General features: G+C 42.4%; 1 protein-coding gene across 1 annotated transcript in view; it reads left to right on the forward strand.

Annotated features, from left to right (window-relative positions):
• The window catches only part of rab1ab (RAB1A, member RAS oncogene family b), a 30,521-nt gene extending 9,186 nt beyond the window's left edge, over positions 1 to 21,335 (forward strand). The window contains exons 2-6 of the mRNA XM_078230415.1: positions 4,090 to 4,162; positions 13,703 to 13,798; positions 14,363 to 14,458; positions 16,242 to 16,373; positions 19,995 to 21,335. Of these exons, the coding sequence (XP_078086541.1) occupies positions 4,090 to 4,162; positions 13,703 to 13,798; positions 14,363 to 14,458; positions 16,242 to 16,373; positions 19,995 to 20,192 (595 nt within the window). The 3' untranslated portion in view covers positions 20,193 to 21,335. The remainder of the gene's footprint in view (positions 1 to 4,089; positions 4,163 to 13,702; positions 13,799 to 14,362; positions 14,459 to 16,241; positions 16,374 to 19,994) is intronic.
• The last annotated feature ends 501 nt before the right edge of the window (positions 21,336 to 21,836 follow it).

Consider the following 21,836-nt stretch of genomic DNA (forward strand, 5'->3'; position numbering starts at 1 on the left):
GCCTCCTGGGCATTGGCATTTTGCCCTTTGGGCAGTGCCAGGGGTCCCAGGCTGGCAATGCCAGGGGGCACCACTTCAACGTCCGACCCTCTGGGGGCCTCAATTACTCCCCTTCACTCCAGTGGTGTCGGGTCACCAGTTCCCACAAGTGGGGAGCTACTGCCGGGGGAAAGACGCCAGCAGGCCTGGAGACTTCCACACCGGGATGGGAGAATCGTCCCCTGTATGTCCATGGTTAGCACAGACTGACTATCTACAGAACCTAATCCTGAGTTAACAGCAATTCATACCAACTCAGGTGCTGAACTCACCTGTGCGTTTATAATCTCCAGTTACAGCTGAATTGCTGTGACAGAACCAAACTGCCTTTTCAGTCATCACTAAGTTAAACACTGCTATAGTTTTGCATACTCGACATTTAAGTGCTTTAATGCTGAGGTAGATAGATTCTTAATGAGCAAAAGGGTGAAGGGTTATTGAGGGTAGATGGGAATGTGGCATTAGGGTTACAATCAGATCTTATTGAATGATAGAGCAGGCTCAAGGGACCAAGTGGCCGACTCCTAATTCATATGTTCCTATTTCAATTGTTTGGACACTCTTCACTCCTGGACTTGTGATAAGCCAATATGGGCCCTTAAGAATGGAATGTTGGCTTTTATTTCAAAGGTGCTGGAGTATAAAATTCTGCAACTATACAAGGTACTAATGAGATCACTCTTGGAATACTGTGTACAGTTTTGGTCCCCTTATTTAAATAAAGGTATATTATCACTGGAGGCAGTACAGATGAGGTTTAAAGTTTATTAGTCACAAGTAGGCTTCCATTAACACTGCAATGAAGTTACTGTGAAAATGTGCTAGTTGCCACACTCAGGTACACTGAGGGAGAATTTAGCATGGCCAATGCATCTAACCAACACATCTTTCGGACTGGGAGGAAACTCACGTAGACACGGGGGGAACGTGCAGACTCTGCACAGACAGTCACCCAAGCCGGGAATCGAACCTGGGTCCCTGCCGCTGTGAGGCAGTAGTGCTAACCACTGTGTCACCGTGCCACTCTACTTTACTAAGATGATCTTGGGTAGGGAGGGACTGCTGTTTGAGCAAAGATTAAACAGATTGCGTCCATACTCCTTGGAGTTCAGAAGAGCGAGAGGTGATATAATTGAAACATATAAGATTCTTAGAAGGTTAGGGTAAATGGAGGATGTTCCCGCTCGATATAGTGCAGACCAGAGGTTATAGTCACAGAATGGGGCGGTGTTCATTTAAGACACATTTGAGGCATAATTTCTTCTGAGTGGTGAATCTTTAGAATTTTTTATCCTAGGAAGCTGTGGAGGCTGAGTCCTTGAACATTTCTACGCTGAAATTAAGAGGATTTTAAGCAGTCGGAAATTTAAGGGTTGCAGAGAGAAGGCAGGAAAGTGGACTCAGTGAGTCATGATTTTATCAAATGGAGCAGACGCGAAGGGCTGAATGACCTACTCCTGTTCCCATTAATTATTTTCTAATTGATGCCGGTTTGTGTTAGAATATACGTCTGTTGTTTGAGCCACTGGGGTTGGAGTGATTATCTTGTACTTGAGTGAAGTAGCGGAGATGCCTCAGTTTTGCAGAGGATGGTGAAAGATGTGCTTGAGAATAGTGGCTAATGAGGCTAAATATTCAAAAGGGCCTCGGGAGCAGAGTGGAGCATCATAGCTATCCTGTGGGCTAGTCACTCAGTTCCAGTATAATGTAGCCAACAACTTATTTTCTATTTCCTTTTTGTCACTACATCCTCTTCCTTTCTCCAGCCCCTCCCTCAACCCAAATAAAAAGCTTTTGCAACTGTTTTACAAACCCTGGTACTAATACTGGAATGTTCTGATACCCTGTACTTCTGTTTGATTTACCTTATCTTTTAAGAATTTATTTGACAATTCCATTGTCTACTTGCCTGTCTTTGAGTACTGTGAGTCTCCATTTCCCCCATTTAAGCATCGGAAAGTATGATTTTTGATCCTTGACTCTGATTCCATAGAACTCTTCAGCCAGTGTTTTGTGCTGTCAGCAGCATCGACATTGTTTGATTGTAACAGAGCTCAGTTACGCGCTCCAGTAAAAACCACCACCATTGTCACATTCAGTCCGTGCCCTTGCCCCTTTGCTGCTGAAGCTAGCTTGTCCAAGTTGTCTTCATCCCGCGCCTAGAACGGTTTCTGATTAAGCAATGCCATGATCATCCTTATTTTCAAATTCCTTTGTGGCCTCGGCCCCTCCCAGTCTAATCCCAAAACTCATCTAGATTTCCGCGCTGCTCCAGTCCTGGGCTCATGAACATCTGATTTTAATCACTTCACCATTGCTGGCGGTGTTTTAGGCTTCCTGGGCCCTGAGCTGGAATTCCTTAGAGCCTGCCGACCACTGTCCAAACTTGTGACCATCTGCCTTGGTGGCTCCATCTTGTATTTTGTTTGATTATGCTTCTTTCTGTACAGCACTTTGGACAGTTTACTACCTTGAAGCTGTCAGTACAAGTTGTGCACTTTCCTGCCGTCCCATCACTCCTCTCGTGCCGACTTATCTTCCCCACCTGGTCACCTCCCAAATTTATATTTTTATTCTTGTGTTTAAGCCAGCGAGTGATTAGGGAGGCAAATAGAATGTTGTTGTTGTTCATTGTAAGGGGAATGAAGGGAAGCCTGTTTTGCTACCGTTTAGCAGGGCATTGGTGAGACCACATCTGTGTAGGTTTGATATCTTAATTAACAAAGGATCTAGAGATGTTAGAAGCAGTTCAGAGAAGATTAACTCAACTGGGCTGGTGAGTGTTCTGAGAAAAGATTGGACCTGTATCCATTGGAGTTTAGGAGACTTGAGGTGTGATCTTATTGAAACGGACAAGATCCTGAGGAGATTTGACAGGGTGGATGCTGAGGATGTTTTCCCCTTGTGGAAGAGACTAGGACTAGGGGACACAGTTTAAAAATGAGTCTCCCATACAAGATGGAGATGAGAATTCTTTTGAGGATAGTGAGAATTTGGAGTTCTCTTCTCCAAAGAGTGATGGAGACAGGGTCATTGAATATTAAGGCAAAAGTAGATAGATTCTTGACTAACAAGGGAGTCCAATGTTATTGGGGGTATGTGGAATTGAGGACACAATCAGAATGACGGAGCAGGCTCAAGAGGTTGAATGGCCCACTGCTCCTATATTCATATGCTCTGCATTCTTGTTGCAATGGTCTCTCATGTATCCCCCACGCCCAACTCAGCATTGCTGGCAGTATCTTCAGCTATTTGGACCCAACATTCTGGAGTGTTCCCTGTAAACTCTTCCAACTTTCCTCCAGCCTTTTTGTTTCAGGGCCATCCTTAAAACCCACCTCCAGGACCAAGCTTTTGTTTATTCCTCCTGAACTCATCTCTGGCTTGACATACATTTTTTGTTTGATTTCACTTCTGTGACGCTTCTCCGCCTATCTCTCTCCTCTCTGCCTATCTCTCTCCTCTCCGCCTATCTCTCTCCTCTCCGCCTATCTCTCTCCTCTCTGCCTATCTCTCTCCTCTCCGCCTATCTCTCTCCTCTCTGCCTATCTCTCTCATTTTCCTGCTTTAAGGCGCTGCTTAAAAACTCCCTCTTCAACCCTGATTTTGGTCACCTGACCTAATAACTTGTGTGGCTCAGTGGCATATTCTGTTCTGTAACGCTCCCACAAAGCACCCTGGAATATTATATTAAAGGCACAATATAAATGGAAGTTTTTGATACAGTTTACCTCCCTGCATTGGGAGGAAATGTACAAGGTTGGCACATTGTTAAATATGGGTATCGGTGTCCAGTACTGACTTCAGTTAAGTCTATTCACTCAACCCCATTGTGGGAAGCTGCCAAGCTCCCATGAAGAATGATCATTTGGGCGAGGCAACAGAGGATTGTTGGTGCCCACAGGAGCGCAGTTGTTTTCAGGCGAGGAGAGAGCTCTGTATTCATACAGCCACAATAATGAAAGGTGACTCTGTCGTCATGTATTGATAAAGAGCATGAAGTACCTCATTCAAATGTTTGATAACTTCTCTAACTTTTATCTATTTCAGTGACTATTTATTCAAGCTGCTGCTGATTGGAGATTCTGGTGTTGGGAAATCTTGTCTCCTCCTCAGATTTGCAGTAAGTACAACATTCACTTATTGAAATGGTAACCCTGATGTCAATCTTTATTGAGCCGGCATCTCCACGCCAATCTTTATGCCAGCTTTATAATTGCCATGAAGACAGGCTACTTCGTTACTTGCGGCGTTACTCATGGTCTCGAATATTTTCACAATGGCACACCAAAATCCAAATTTGCCTTTCCCATTGTTGCCGCAAGGATGAGCCATTGCGGGTAATGAGTGGTGTGTGCTATACACACATGCAGGCAGTTAGGGTGAGCAAATGAAATTTCGAGTGGAAAAAGCACAAGGTATATAACATCTTGAACTTCCAAATTTGGGTTGTGCCTGAGGAGGGTATTATGAATGATATGTCACTAGTTTGGAGTTTTGGTATTAAGATTTCTCACCACCAAGAGGAGGTTATTAAGGTGAAGAATAAGAGTATCATATTGAAGTGTGTTGTCTTGTGTAAATTTCCAGATAGGGTATTGGTACTTGTATACTGAGGTGCAGGGCAGTTTCCTACTTTCTGATTCGGAGTGAAGGGTCTTGGCAGTGTGCATAAAATGAATCCACTGCTCTAGCACGCACCCCCCCCCCCCCCCCCAACCCCCCCGGCCAAACAAATATGCTAATTCCCAGAACTGGAGAGCCACCCACAACCCTAAGCTGGGGTTTAGTGTAGTCCTGTTCAGGTGTTTGTGTCCTGCTATCCGTTTGGGAACAGTGTCCAGAAAAATAACTGGCCCGTGAGATCAGAAATTAAAATTATTTGACCAGTCTCTAATCGTGCGAGGGAGGGTGGTGACGTGGCCAGTTGGCTGCCAGGTCTAACTTAAACCTAGATGACTCTAAAATGGTGCAGTCTACTCTGCAGTGGGATTGGCTATCTTCTTTCGCAACCCAGCAAACCCTGATAAACGTGCTCATGTCTATTTTAGTAAGAAGTTAAGCAATTACCATTGCCCTTTGAAACATACATGGTTTGTATGAATCATCGGCTATTAATTAAATTCAAAATGTGCAGCTTGTAAAAATGTTTTGATACTTGATACTCTTTGGAAAAGAAGCAATCTTCAGTGTAATTTGCTCACTAGTGCAAACATACCTATTATCTGGCAATATCTAGTCCGACCAATTTATACTGCTGACTGCTAGTTTAATGATTTTATGATACTTAGGTGGGAGCAGAAACATTCTGCACAATGCTTAAATTGTTCCATGAAGTAGCAGATTATCTGTTTCATATTGTAATCTCACCAATCTTCCAAAATGAAAACACTCCAATCTGTTGCATTGTTCATGCCAGTGGGTGTTTTTGTTGAGATGAAGCCTGAGAAGAAGCATGGTTAGGATTAGATTGAGCGTGCAAGGTAGAAATTACCCTTCAACTTTGGTCAGCTGATGACCAGGGCAGGAGTTGAAAACTTCAGCCTGTTCACCTCTAAATAAGGGAGACATTGAGTGGATATATTTGAATGGGATAGCTGTTGAAGTGATTCCATCTAGATATTCGTACTCCTCCCTCTTTTAACTAAAGAGTCATAAGCCTTTGCTAAGTAGTAGAGAATTGCATAAATGAAAAGCGTGGGTCTATATTTTGTCATAGTTACTGCCCTGAATGTCATGGTGGTGCAACTCTGCTTTGGACCTTGATATTTGCTGCCCCTCAGTCAGGATGATGTTTGGGGCAGTGGATATGGGGAGAGTAAGGACATGAGAAATTTACCTTTCTGTACTCTGGAGGATAGGGTCGTATCCATGGTTTCTGCATCCAATTTGCTAGTTACTGATCAGATAGGAAATATTTGTGGGTGAAAACGGGATCATGCTGTGATGCCCATTGTCCTTGCTGATCAGAATTCTCACCTCTGAGAAGTTCCTCTTGTCCATCTAATTTTTTTTAAACAGTTCAACACCACACAAGTGTTTGAAAACTGTTCACATTTGGCTTTGAGTTGTCAATTAACAAAGAAAATTACAGCACAGGAGCAGGCCCTCCAACCCTGCACTGACCATGCTGCCCGATTGAACTAAAACCCCCTACCGTTCCGGGGACCATATCCCTCCATTCCCATCCTATTCATGTATTTGTCCAGACGCCCCTTAAAAGTCACTATCGTATCCGCTACCTGCCCCGGCAGCGAGTTCCAGGCACCCACCACCCTCTGTGTAAAAAAAAAAAAAACTTTCTCGTACATCTCCTTTAAACCTTGCCCCTCGCACCTTAAACCTACGCCCCCTAGTAAATGACTCTTCCACCCTGGAAAAAAGCTTCTGACTATCCACTCTGTCCATGCCTCTCATAATCTTGTAGACTTCTATCAGGTCGCCCCTCAACCTCTGTCGTTCCAGTGAGAACAAACCAAGTTTCCCCAACCTCTCCTCGTAGCTAATGCCCTTCATACCAGGCAACATCCTGGTAAATCTTTTCTGTACCCTCTCCAAAACCTCCACATCCTTCTGGTAGTGTGGCGACCAGAATTGAACACTATATATTCCAAGTGCAGTCCTCCATTCAGAAACGCACCCTTCCGCTGCTACCCTCTGTCTTCTATGACCGAAACAGTTCTGTATCCAATTTGCCAGCTCACCTCTGATCGCATGCGACTTTACCTTCTGCACCAGTCTGCCATGAGGGACCTTGTCGAAGGCCTTACTGAAGTCCATGTAGCCAACACCCACTGCCCTACCCTCATTAATCATCTTTGTCACTTCCTCGAAAAACTCAATTAGTGAAACGTAAAACCATGTTGCCTCTCACTAATACGTCCACTTGTTTCCAAGTGGGAATAAATCCTGTCTGAAGAATCCTCTCCAATAACTTCTCTACCACTGACATAAGGTTCACCGGCCCGTAATTACCTGGATTAGTCTTGCTACCCTTAAACAAAAGAACAACATTGGCTATCCTCCAATCCTCTGGGACTTCTCCTGTAAGAAGTTTAACAACACCAGGTTAAAGTCCAACAGGTTTATTTGGTAGCAAAATAAACATTTGCTACCAAACAAACCTGTTGGACTTTAACCTGGTGTTGTTAAACTTCTTACTGTGTTTACCCCAGTCCAACGCCGGCATCTCCACATCATGACTTCTCCTGTAGCCAGTGAGGATACAAAGATTTCTCTCAAGGCCCCAACAATTTCCTCCCTCGCCTCTTTCAGTATTCTGGGGTATATCCCATCAGGCCCTGGGGACTTGTCTACCTTAATGTTTCTCAAGAACCCCAATACCACCACCTTTTTGATCTCAACATGACTCAAACTATCTACACATCCTTTCCTGGATTCTTCATCCTCCAAGTCCTCCTCTGGTGAATACTGATGCAAAGTACTCATTTAATACCTCGCCCATTTCCTCTGGCTCCACGCATAGATTCCCTCTCTTGTCCTTGAGTGGGCCAACCCTCTCCCTAGCTACCCTCTTGCTCTTTATATATGTATGAAGAACTTTGGGATTTTCCTTAATCTTGCTGGCCAATGATTTTTCATGATTGTGTCTTTGTTTCGCAGGTTGGAAGCGAAGTTAATTTGGTCTTTATGCCTGCTAACCACCTTTTCGATATACTACCCAGTGCAAAAATCTAGAATGTTCAATTCACTTTTCACAAGAGACACTTTTGCAATTCAGTTTAAACAGATAGTAGTGAAGTTGCATTTTGAAATTATAGCATTGCTCTGAGCCTGTTAGTTGTACGTATTTGCTGATGTGCAGTTTTATGCATACTGATCTCTCCAGCTAAAGAGCAAACTTGAATTTTCAGATTCCCCAAGGTCTGCAGTAAATGGTGCAAAAGACGACAAATACCTCTACAAAAACAGTGGAACAAATCTATTTGTTAGCTCGATCTGTTAAATTACAACGGTTGTCTTTTGAATTGTTGCAAACAGGTCTGTGGCCTGTAGTCACACTTCAATTCTTGTTTCTACCTTTTGATGTGAATGATTTGGTTCCTAATAGAGACAAAATGTTGATGATGGCATTGGAGCAGCATGTTCTTAGAATGATAAAACTCACTGATCATGTGGGAGGTAGTCATTGCAGAATTGTAATTTCCTAATTGTGTGTTTCTGGGAAAATGATCTAGTTTGCTAATAGTTTGAAATGATGAAGTATAGGTAGATTGTATTGTCGATAACATCTTAGTGAGATCCTTCAGATTCGTGTTCATTTGTCTGTTTTAATGTGTGCATTTTGGCTTTCAAGACCGGTTTTCCACATTCTTACCACCCCCCCACCCCCTCAGTTACAGGTGTACTTTTGTTTTTAGTATACATTTTTGGAATTTTATTTTCTACATGCCAGAAACAGCACCTATAAGTGAGAAGCGTTGTCAAGTTCAGATGTGTTGAAAAAGCTTTGTGCAGCTGCTGAGTCTATTTCCACTAGCTAATTTCAGAATAGTGTACTAAACCGAGCATTGGTCATGAAAGTGTACAAATGGAGACTGGCACATTTCAATTTTGTGAAGGATATGACAGATGGCTGCTAAAACATTCAGCAGTATTTCATCAAGGTGACCAAATGAAGAGATGCTGGCAGAATTGGAGTACATGGTTAAATGTGGATGTAGCTCTGATGCGAACACGTTGCCACACCTTCCTTCCTGTGCTAAATCTTCTGTGGTCAGGCAACATCACCCGAAATGTAGTCAATCATCAGCAACAATAGTAAAGCAAAGTGGGAATTGGAGTTTTCTGTGTTGCCACAAAAGTGCTGTTTCTGCTGCTGCTAAACGTACAGGAATGTTTGTTCAGGCCTGAGTGGCATTACAAAGTTTGAATATGAAAGCTTCTCCCTTTTACAGTCAGTTCAAACTTTTGATGTCAATAGCGATGGTCTGGTGTGAAGTTGTATTCTGAACAGAACTGTGGTTCAATTGGAAATCGTTGTCTTTGCTTGTTTAGATCGAGCATCACTTGGGCATTGTACTGTACAATAACAGGGCAACCTACAGGCGTAGGTTGCGGGGGAGGGGGGGGGGCAGAGGGAAGTATGTGTTTTTTAAAACAAGGTGTTAAATTTAAACTTGATTTAATTGCATGCAGTTTAATTATTGGATCACAACCCTTAGTTCAACAGACAGACCAATTAGGCAAAGACTCAGACACTGAATTAACTAGTAGTATCAAAGCTTACTGAACAAAAGATGAAATAAGCAATGCACTGATCAATTAACTCAATGAAAAGCACAAAAAGGTACACTGCAGACTTAATGGATGGCCCAAGCAGGAAGCTGCCGAACCCTTCTTGCTGACAGGAATTCTGCCTCTATCTCAGAAGGACCTGTACTATCCAAGGTCCGTGCTAACAGGAATTCTGCCTGTGCCTCTGGGCTCAGTGCTATACTATTCCATCTCGTGCTGACATGAATTCTACCTCTGCCATGAGAAAATACAATGCATGGTCCCTTTGCTCAGTATGAGGGAAGGGAGTTGATGTGGTGGTATTGTCACTGGGGGAGGAATCCAGAGACCCAGGGTAATGCTCCAGGGAGCCAGGTTCGAATCCCACCATTTTAAAAACAAAAATCTGGAAGTAAAAGATGACCGTGAAACCATTGTCGATTCTGTAAAAACTCATCTTTAGTGAAGGAAATCTGCAGTCCTTACCTGGTCTGACCTCCATGAGGCTCCAACCCTAGATGTAACTCTTGATTGCCCTCTGAAATGGCCAAGCAAGCCGTCCAGTTCAAGAGCGATTAGGGATGAGCAGCAAATTCTGACATTGCCAGTGACGCCCACATCCCACGAATGAATGAATGAAGAATTTAAAAAGTGTACACAGAGCAAGATAGTTCATAACCTTGTTTTATACCTAATTCTCGCATCACATCGCCTTGACCCAAAGTTGTTGTTCGAAGCCTATTGGTCAGTGTTGTATAAGTTTATTTCATTGGAGTTGGCCAGTTTTGCGCATAACCCATTGTCTTCTGACTGGGGCAATTACAAGGTGTATTCTTTAGCTTAAAATGAGCATACTCGTTCATTAGGGGCACTTACCAGACAAGTGGTAAGTTTGTTTTGATAGGAGCATTGAAGGAATAGTGCAGTTACTTCCCACAGACACTCTCAGCATGTTTAAAATATGAATAATGTTAGTTGAAAACAGAAATGTGTAGAATCCAACTCCAGATGAGTAACTTCAATTGGAGCAATTTAGTACTTCTAATACTTAACTGTTGGTCAATTGCTACTTTACTAGCTAGTGTACTAAAATATTGCATTGTCTGGCAGGAAGTGGTCAAATACAAAATGGCTTCTTTTAGATAAGATGTTGATACAAAATGGTGGCTTGACCTTGTTAGCCTATTTGCAGCATACAGTCCTGTGAAAATAAAATCTAAAACTCAGGCCAGCGAGCAGACTCTTCTGTATTCATAATAGGAGTTGTGATGAATTCCTGCAATCATTCAGTACTAGTTGAAAGTAGATGAGCCTGTCCATGCATAACATTGATTACAGAACATTGTGTCCTGAATCCATTTAGAATATTGTACTTGAGTGTTCCTCAGAGTTCCAGTACTGGAAAATAAAGGTTATTTTGTTCAACTGCATTAGAAAGAAACAAAGAATATTACAAGTCATAACATATATACCAGATAAGACCAGAGGGAGAGGTGATCTTTTTACAGTTCTTGGTATGACAAATCCATATACTTATTGATGGCAGGCAGAGTGGAAGCGTATTGTGCTAACTTGTCTCACCATTCTCCTTGCCTTAGAGGGAGGCAAGTTTGAACTGATCACTTAACCAAGCTGTCACAGGAAGATGAAGCAAAGTTACCACACCCAGAGATGCTAATGTTCAGTCTCTCTCTCTCCTCTTCCCCCTGCCCCCATCACACTTCTCAATTTTAAACTGAATCAATCTGCTTATAAACCACCTTGCAATATAACAGGCATTGTTTCTGGAAATTAATTTGCTGCATAACTGTTGCCTTACATTGGTGCTTTCTTCAGAGTAATATGAATGGGAATGAAACTTCTTTAGAAACTGCCTACTGATTAACACCATTGGTGTTAAACAATGAGTAGCTGTTTTCCTGAGTGGACCGTTCTGTGACGATGAGCTGATTCACACAGCAGCAGTTCATAAGTTTTACATTTTGTAATTTTCTGATCTTCGCTTTCCTGTCCCCGTGACCAAAGCATATGGCTTGACTTTGGGGTGATGCTGACCCAGTTTAAAAACTACCAGGAGCAACCTAATAGCCAAGAATAGTTATCAGGATTGTTTCTGGAAATATTTTCTCACATTCCTAGTGCAGAAGGAGGCCATTCAGCCCATTGAGCCTGAACCAATAACAATCCCACCCAGACCCTATCCCCACAACCCCATGTATTTACCCTAGTACTAAGGGGCAATTTAGCATAGGCAATCCACCTAACCCGCACATCTTTGGACTGTGGGAGGAAACCGGAGCATCACGCAGCCAGGGGGGGAGAACATGCAAACTCAACACAGTGACCCAAGTCGGGAATTGAACCTGGGTCCGTGGCGTTGTAAGGCAGCAGTGCTAACCACTGTGCGACTGTGCCACCCATATGAGCACTGCTTGTAAATGGCAGATGGATGCTGAGCAATGCATGTGTCATGGTTTCATGTGATTGTCAGATTGTCATTCTGTATTCAGCATGAGCAACATCTGGGATTGCTTCCTGAGTCATGTATTACACTCTGATTATAACCCAGGAGTCATTTTCAATCCCTGATTCAAACTGATTACATTTCTGCTCATGGGCAAGTTTTCAATTCATTTAATGCAAACTGCAGAAGGCGGTACAATTAAAAATTAAAGCTAATGTGTATAAGTATTCCAATTAAAGAAGAGCAGCATTAAAAAAAACTCTATTACAACTGATGTATGCACTTTTGGGCAGTGGCTGATTAGCATAAATTCCTCGGTATTGCAGAAGTTTTAAAAGAAACACATTCAAAGCTGGGTTGTACAGACATTACCGCCCAGCAGATGGACACCATCTCAGTATTAAGAATGTTTCAGGTTCATAGAATAGGATCATAAAATCTCTGCAGTGCAAAAGGAGGCCATTCGGCCCATCGAGCCTGCACCGACAGCAATCCCACCCAAGCCCTAGTCCCATCACCACACGTGTTTACCCAGCTAACCCTCCTGATACTAAGGGTCAATTTAGCATGGCCAACCCACACATCGTGGATGATGGGGAATATGTCAGTGTCAATAGTCGATGGTTTCATTGTGGTCCTACTGTAGTAGCCCAGCTGCAGCTGAAAGTCGATATCAAGCCCTCCGAAGACAGTGAGTATCCGAGGGGAATTGGGGCCGAGTGTTCTGACCTCGGCCGGAAACTCCAAGGTGTTTTGGAAGTTAGCCTAGACGCTACGTTTTACATTTGATTTTGGCATTAGGGTGCGCCTGAGATGTTTCAGTCCGGGTATGATTCCAGTGACCCACTAGGGAGCTTTTATCAAACTAAGTTTGTTTAAGAAGACAGTTGGAATATAATAAAAAGAATGAGAATAACATTTACCAATAAGATTCAAACCTCATACTGTACAAATATTAACAGCTAGCTATCTATGATGTTCCAAGTCAGACAGGGTGACACAATGGTTAGCTGAGGAAATTTGCTGTGTAAACGCAGCACTGTGACAGATCTACAATGGGAATTCCCAATGTAAAGCCCTCACTGTGACAGATTTACAATGGGAATTCCCTATGCAGAGCTGGGCTGAGAGGCGGCAAATGGAGTTTAATGCGGAAAAGTGTGAATGACTCACTTTGGAAGGAGTAACAGGAATAGAGCGTACTGGGCTAATGGAAAGATACTTGGTAGTGTGGATGAACAGGGGGATCTGGGTGTCCATGTGCATAAGATCCCTGAAAGTTGGCACCCAGGTTGATAGGGTTGTTAAGAAGGCATATGGTGTGTTAGCTTTTAGTAGAGGGATTGAGTTTCGGAGCCATGAGGTCATGCTGCAACTGTACAAAACTCTGGTGCGGCCGCATTTGGAGTATTGCGTACAGTTCTGGTCGCCGCATTATAGGAAAGATGTGGAAACGTTGGAAAGGGTGCAGAGGAGATTTACCAGGATGTTGCCTGGTATGGTGGGAAGATCGTATGAGGAAAGGCTGAGGGACTTGAGGTTGTTTTCGTTAGAGAGAAGAAGGTTAAGAGGTGACTTAATAGAGGCATACAAGATGATCAGAGGATTAGATAGGATGGATAGTGAGCCTTTTTCCTCTGATGGTGATGGCTAGCATGAGGGGACATAGCTTTAAATTGAGGGGTGATAGATATAGGACAGATGTTAGAGGTAGGTTCTTTACTCAGAATAGTAAGGATGTGGAATGCCCTGCCTGCAGCAGTATTGGACTCGTCAACATTAAGAGCATTCAAATGGTTATTGGATAAACATATGGATGATATTGGAATAGTGTAGATTAGAGGGGCTTTAGATGGGTTTCACTGGTCGGCGCAACATCGAGGGCTGAAGAGCCTGTACTGCGCTGTAATGTTGTGTTCTACTGTACTTAATGTAAAACTTGAATTTTCTGTTCATTTCCAGGATGATACGTACACAGAAAGCTATATCAGTACAATTGGTGTGGACTTCAAAATCAGAACTATAGAGTTAGACGGCAAGACCATAAAACTCCAAATTGTAAGTGTTTATAAATGCTGCAGCATTGAAATGGGAAAATCCAGACTTGATTATAAAGTTAAAAAGCTGGAAATTTCCAACATTGTTTTATTTTTTTTTAAAAACATCAATTTGTGAACCTGCCTCCATTTGAGATATCATCCATAGAATCCCTACGGGGTGCAGGAGGAGGCCATTTGGTCCATCTCCATAAAACCTACCTCTCCCCAAGCTTTTGGTCACTTTGCCTAATATCTGCTTGCGTGGCTGTGTATCAGAATGTGTATGATTGCTCCTCTGAAGAGCTTTGGGGTGTTTTACAACATTAAGGGTGCTGTGGAAATGCAGTTGTTAACAGAACTTGAACAAAATAGTGTCTTTTAAAAATATATATATGCACTGTTTTAGCTCCAACTACTCATTCTTAAATGATCCAAAAGCTATGGATTGAACTGGGAGATGGAGAGCAACACACACAAGCTCTGGGGCCATTAGCTGTCTGTTTTGAGATTGAAGTGCCGTGCACGCTATGACTGCATCAACCCTGATTTGAAGGGAATTTCTCTTTTTTTTCCTTGCTTCCAGTGGGACACAGCTGGTCAAGAGAGGTTTCGAACAATCACGTCCAGTTATTACAGAGGAGCGCATGGCATCATAGTTGTGTACGATGTTACAGACCAGGTACTGTGAACCTAAACACAACACAATGGCGGTGTGGGGAAGGAGAGCACATAGAGCAGATATAGTTACACAATTAAAACCAAATCTACTCCCCGAAATGATTAGCTATTGTTGTCCAGCGATGTTTATAGACAGATGCAGGTAAATAGAAATACAGATATGGCTATTTTGCCGTCCCCCCCATTCTATTTAATTGTCTAATTTGCAAAGCTGGTTTGCACTGCAGTATTTTACAGAAGTCTATTTTATCATTTTGGGGACATATAAGCTTTTCTTAAAGCATGGATTGTGGTACTGGGTGTTGTAAAACAAAGGCAAGCTGATGGGAGTATGCGATCAGTTTGATAAGTTAACGAGGCTAGTTTCTGTTATAAATGGGAATGTATGTGAAAGAAGTTAACACGGGAAATATATATAGTTAGAACCTGTTAGTCATGTCAATCGTCCAAGTGTAAAAGTGTGGCTGGTGCACTGATTAGCACTGCCTCACAGCACCAGGGACCTGGGTTCAACTCTGGACTTGGGTCGCTGTCTGTGTGAGCTTGCACGTTCTCCCCGTGTCTGCTTGGGTTTCCTCCAGGTGCTCTGGTTTCCTCCCACAGTCTGAAAGACGTGCTGGTTAGGTGCATTGGCCGTGCTAAATTCTGTGTACCAGAACAGGTGCCGGAGTGTGGGCGACTCGGGGATTTTCAGAGTAACTTCATTGCAGTGTTAATGTAAGCCTACTTGTGACACTAATAACTAAATTTTTAAAAACTAATAATGGCCCCAATAATGCTTTGCTGTTTCTAGTGTAGGGTTTGGAAGTACTGCTGTATGTGGTGATAATTAATTAAATGTAGGGTAACAATACTGCAACACTCCCTGGTGATTCGGTGGATAAATAGGCATGGTGTTCAGGGAAGGTAATGGGTAGGTTCTAGGTCTGTGTAGAGTTAATTGGCACCAGTACAGTCACTACAGTTAGTTTCATCCACCTTTCCTTACCACTCTGGGACGATATGTTTCAATGGGCAGTCCCCTGCTTCCTGTTTGACCTCTACAGGACATGACATCAGCTTGGCCCTCAGCCTGGTTAGTGATGCAGTTGCTACCAGAGTCAAAATAAGGATTTAAATCCCACTCTGGGATTTGAGGATATAATCTCGGACATTTAACTACTTGATTGTCTGAGGTGGTATCCTTTCGGGTCCAAATCTACCCGTTGAACTGGATGTACCGATCCCGTGGCACTTCAAGAAGGACAGTGTCCAGGCCAATATTCCTTTCAAATAAACATAAATAGAAACTCGGCCCTTTGAGCCTGCTCTACCATTTCATTATGATCAGGGCTGATCAAATTCAATATCCCGATCCCACCTTCTCCTCTCTCATCCCTTCATCTTTTTAGCCCCAAACAACAGATTAAAGTAGATGTGACTTGCTTTCACATGATCCTTGTGTGCCATGACCTGCTGCTCTCTGCAGATAACATCTTTGATTTCCCCTTTTGAGCTTTGCATCTTTGGTTTTGTTTAGCTTCTGTTTAAAAATGAGTTTGGAATGCGTATCCCTCCCTGAATCTTTACTGGAGAAACTTATCAAATGGGATGCCTGCTGGTGATAGATTTACACTGCTGCCAGCTGAAGCCTGCAGGCGTTGGCTGCTCAGGCTGGAAACCAGGGCTGGGGTGTGGAGACTGGAGAATAATTACCCTTTCTAAAACTTCCGGAATATCTTTAGAGGAGGAAGGAAGGGGTGGGTAGACCACAGTTTGAATCTTACCTGTTTCTTTCCCTCCAGGAGTCGTTCAACAATGTAAAACAGTGGCTCCAGGAGATAGATCGTTATGCCAGTGAAAATGTTAACAAGTTATTGGTAGGGAACAAATGTGACCTGACAACAAAGAAAGTGGTGGACTATACAACAGCAAAGGTATGTTGTGTGAATGTCAAACTCTAATGTACTTGTCTTTCCCAGAACTGGTGATGGGAAACATTCCAATTCGTCCATTCCTACTCCTGCTCCTATTTCTTATGTTCTTGTGTATCCACAAATGTTAATGAGGAAAAGAATGTTGGCAGTTTTAGGCATATAGAAAAAAAAAATCAAAAGCAAAATTCACAAGTATAAATACTTGTTTAAAATCACAGTCCACCGATGTGCGGTTTAGGTGAATTGGCCATGCTAAATTAATCCTAGTCTCGGGGAGAATAGCAGGGTAAATGTGTGGAGTTGCGGGAATAGGGCCTGAGTGGGATTCAATGGGCCGAATGGCCTCCTGTACTGTAGGGATTCTATGAAAATATGTTTTAAATGAGTGAAAACTTAAATATATCATGGTTTGTTTTTTCGTTATTTTTTGAGGTTGCCACCTGTCTGCTGTTATGTTCAGGTGGGGACAAACCTGCCTGGGATTTATATGGAGAGATATTTTTGAATTTCCGGAGTTTAGTTGGAGCACAGTGATCCATTCCTAGACTTGCATTTTCTGTGTCTGTGCCAGCTGCGTGTGTGCGCTGGGAGGTTCCAGGCAGATCCATCTTTAGGCCACATTTGTCTGGTGCTTGTTGCAGAAGCAACCTGCAAGCCTGTGGGCAAGATCTTCATTTGTGATGTAGGGTTGTTGAATTTCCTTTTTGAGCACAAATACTGTTTAAAAAGTTAAAGTGCTTAATTTAAACTTTTCTCCATCAAGGTTTTCAGTGAGCGTTAAACTTGTATCAGTGTGAAATTAAAGCATTTTGGTGAAGTATTTCTGCAAATGTGATCATCACTCATGCTAATGTGCAGTTATGATTGCTGTGTCGTTTTTAAACATCGGCCTTTTGTGGTTAAGGCTTTGACGCCATTAAGCTGAGCTCATCCAAAACCTCTGCTGCCCAAGTCCTATTCGCACATCCACCCCTGTGCTCGATGCACTGTGTTAGCTCCTGGGCTGACATTGCCTCAGTTTTAAAATCCTCATCTTCAAATCACTCTAAGGCCTGGCCTCCCGACCTCTGTAACCACCTCCAGCCCCACGGCCCTCTGACATTTACGTCCCAGTTCTAGCCCCTGGCACTCCGCGATTTCACTCACTCCACCATTGGCATTTGTAAGTTCATAAGATATAGGAGCAGAATTAGGCCATTCGGCCCATCGAGTCCGCTCTGCCATTCGATCATGGCTGATATGCTCCTCATCCCCATTTTTCTGCCTTCTCCCCATAACCCTTCAACCCATTACCAATTAAAAATCTCTAACTCCTCCTCAAATTTACTCACTGTCCCAGCATCCACCACACTTTGGGGTAGCGAATTCCACAGATTCACAACCCTTTGGGAGAAGTAGTTTCTCCTCAACTGTTTTAAATTTGCTGCCCCTTATCCTAAGACTATGACCTCTCGTCTCAGAATGCCCCACAAGAGGAAGCATCCGCTCCACATCTACTTTATCCAGACCTTTTATCATCATGTAAACCTCAATTTGATCTCCCCTCATTCTTCTAAATTCCAGAGTATGGGCCTAAACTGTTCAATCTCTTCATACGACAAACCCCTCATCTCTGGAATCAATCTCCATGAACCTTCTCTGAACTGCCTCCAATTCCACCGCATCCTTCCTCAAATACGGGGACCAAAACTCTGCACAATACTCCAGGTGTGGCCTCACCAATGCCTTGTATAGTTGCAACAATACTTCCTCACCTTTATATTCTATTCCTTTAGCTGTAAATGCCAACATTCCATTTGCTTTATTATCTGCTGTACCCCCATGCTAGTTTTCTGTCACTCATGAACGAGGACCCCAGATCCCTCTGCACTGGAACACCCCGAAGTCTCTCTCCATTTAGATAATTCGCCTTCACATTTTTGTGACCAAAATTTACGATCTCACACTTATCCACGTTAAACTCTATCTGCCACATTGTGGCCCACTCCCCTAACCTATATACATCCATTTGTAAGGTTCTTATTTCCTTATTGCAACTTACTGTCCTGCCTATTTTTGTCATCTGCAAATTTGACTATAGAGCCTTCTATCCCAGTATCCAAGTCATTAATGTAGATTATAAATAGCTGGGGCCCAGGGACCGAACCCTGTGACACCCCATTAGTTACTACTTGCCATCCAGAAAAAAAACCATTTATCCTGACTCTCTTCTGTCCCATCAGCCAGTCACCTATCCAAGCTAATAAATTACTCCAAATCCCATGTGATCTAACCTTGTGAATTAACCTTTTGTGCGGCACCTTATCAAACTCCTTCCGGAAGTCCAGATATACTACATCTACAGGATCCCCATTATCCACTTTGCTTGTTACATCCTCGAAGAACTCCAGCGAGTTAGTCAAACATGATTGGCCTTTCATAAACCCATGCTGCCTCTGGATAGTGTTTTGACTTTGATATTGCTTCCTTGAATGATTCTAACACTTTCCCAACAGCAGATGTTAAACTAACTGGTCTGTAATTTCCCACATTTTTCCCCCTGCCCCATCCCCCCACCCTTTTTGAATAAGAGCGTTACATTAGCATTTTTCCAATCCATTGGAACCTTTCCTGTGTCCAGGGAATTTTGGAATATTATAACCAATGGATCTACTATCTCTGCTGCCACTTCCTTTAATACCCTATGATGTCGGCCATCAGGCCCGGGGGACTTGTCTGCCTCAATCCCAATAGTTTGCTGAGTAGCTTTTCACTATCGATGTTGATTATTCTAAGTTTTATCCTTTCTATTACCTCTGACTTGCCCGTTCCTATAGGAATGATACTAGTGTCCTCCACCGTGAAAACTGAGGCAAAGTATTGAATTAGCATCTTGCCATACCTTCCATTGTCTAACTCCTAAATATCACACTTCACTGTCTTCCTTTTAAAAAGTTCCTTAAAGCCCTCCTCTCCTGGTATCTCCTTACTTGGCTTAGTGTCAAATTGTTAATGCTCCACTGTTTACCTAACTGTTAAAAGCAGTTTTTAAAAAAAAACACAAGTTGTATTTCAAAACAGTTGGCTTATTGATGCAGGTAAGGAGTGCCTTCCCACCCTCCCTTTTACGTCATTTAATAGCTTTCATTCCTACATGGTAGTTGTCCTTGCAGTAAATGAATAGAAAACTTGTGGTTAGGCAGTAGCAACTGGTGTAAACTGCAACCTGAAGGCAATATTTATGATTCTGTGGACATTTGTAGCTCTGAGCAACACTAATCCAAAACTGGGTTATAATGCCGTTGTATATTCTTGACCAATGTGTGTTAACCATGATGTGGAGTTGACGGCATTGGACTGGGGTAAGCACAGTAAGAAGTCTCTCAACACCAGGTTAAAGTCCAACAGGTTTATTTGGTAGCACGAGTTTTCGGAGCGCTGCTCCTTCATCAGGCTCCGAAAGCTCGTGCTACCAAATAAACCTGTTGGACTTTAACCTGGTGTTGTGACTACTTACAATGTGTGTTAACACATTTCGGTTACAGAAAAACTTTGATTAAGGTAGTAAATTACACAAGAGAAGCTTGAAGCACCTGGTGTGTATTATTCTTGCTGATTAATTCTTCTTTTATTGGTCAACAGGAATTTGCGGACTCCCTTGGGATTCCATTTTTGGAAACCAGTGCAAAGAATGCAACAAATGTAGAACAAGCCTTCATGACAATGGCTGCTGAGATTAAAAAGCGAATGGGTCCTGGAGCCACATCTGGTGGTTCTGAAAAGTCAAATGTAAATATCCAGAGCACACCAGTGAAGCCATCCAGCGGGGGCTGCTGCTAAAGTTTTCACATTCTCCTAATAAATTTGATTTAATAGGCCCAAAAGTAAGAAACGTTGCCTGAATTGTACTGTATGTAGCCACACTACTACAGACTCGCCCCTTTCCTGCTCCCTTCCAGACACACAATCGGGGACTGAAAAAGCCACTCTTGGCTACAATTTCCAACTTGAGACTAACTTCATTTTCAGAACGGTTTTAAACTTTAAAGCGCGCAGGTCATTAATAATGTGCATAAATCTCATACCCGTTATCAGATTTTCCTGCGGTCGGTTTATTATAAAAATTGATTTTGTTTATAATGGCATGTTTTAAATGTCAACATTGGATCTCCTCTGAAGATGAAGTTTAGCCATTTTGCATCAAGCAGCACAAGTGTTTTGTCATGTTCATTGACATCAATAAAGTTTAGTGAAATGTTATGTGTCAGACCTGATTTTCCCAGTACTTTGTGCAGATACGAGAGAATTACACTGCATTACCTTCATATTCTCTGCATATAACTTGTGGCTGCAGGATATTGTAACTTGTTGCACATATGTAACATTAAACAACTGAAGAAATGTTTAATGAATATTGTACTTGCTAGAATTACTTAGAACTAACATGGTGGCACAGAATGGTCCACACACAGAGCTTCATGGTCTGCAAGGCAAAGTGGGCTAAACTGCTGCAGAGCTTTAAATGTCTTAATTATTTATTCTGCATATATCTCATTTGTTGTATCTCAATGTAGATTTGGTTGTGGATGACAGTTTTCAATATGTAGATCACTGGTTGTTACGATTCCCATTTGCCTTGGAAAATGGCTTGTATTTATAAACTGCGTATGTGAGCACAGAGACATTGCTCATTGAAGAGGTGCTCGAAACAGGTGACATTTTTACAAGTGAATTTCATTTATTTTTGTGGATTTTTAGAAACTGTGCATCTGGATGCTGGTGGGTTGTTCTTTTCTCCAGAAAGTTTCGTAAACAGTTACAGTATATCAGGCATGCTAACCATTTCATTTTCTAGGACTAGTTTAGGGACCCATATAATTTGAAACAATTTAATTAAAATATTTTAAGCATGGTTAAGGGTGATTTAATTCAAATTTATTTTTACTCATTCTAAATAAAATGCTAATGGCACATTTTCCTCCACATTTTCTTCTTTTTATTTTGTATGTATTCATTAATTCCTTAGAAGACATTGACTTGCATGATCCAAGTAAAGTTTACTGATTACAAAATAAATCATAGAATTACATAGAAACACCGTTGGACCCAGCCAGTCTGTTCATGTGGGCAGGCCCTAACGCTATGTGCCTGTCTTGCTGCTCTCAACACTCCCAGTCCTACAATGTTCTGAGATCTCCACTCCTCATTCTGGTCTTTCACACCTCGATTGTTTTTGGGTTGGCAAACTGAGTGGACCGTCACAGGGATCAGTGGACGGTACTCGACAATTTACCACGGATGTGAGTGACTTGGACAAAGGAACAGAATGTACTGTAGCCAAATTTGCTGATGCTTTCCTACCTTTGTATCAAGTTGGGAGGTTGCAAAGACCCACAAATGGATGTGGATGGTTTCTGTTAATGGAAAAACAATAGGCAGATGGAGTACATTGTGTGGGGAGGGAAGCAGAATGATAAAAGAATC

The sequence above is a fragment of the Mustelus asterias genome, chromosome 15, assembly GCF_964213995.1.
Source record: "Mustelus asterias chromosome 15, sMusAst1.hap1.1, whole genome shotgun sequence".
Classification (NCBI taxonomy): domain Eukaryota; kingdom Metazoa; phylum Chordata; class Chondrichthyes; order Carcharhiniformes; family Triakidae; genus Mustelus; species Mustelus asterias.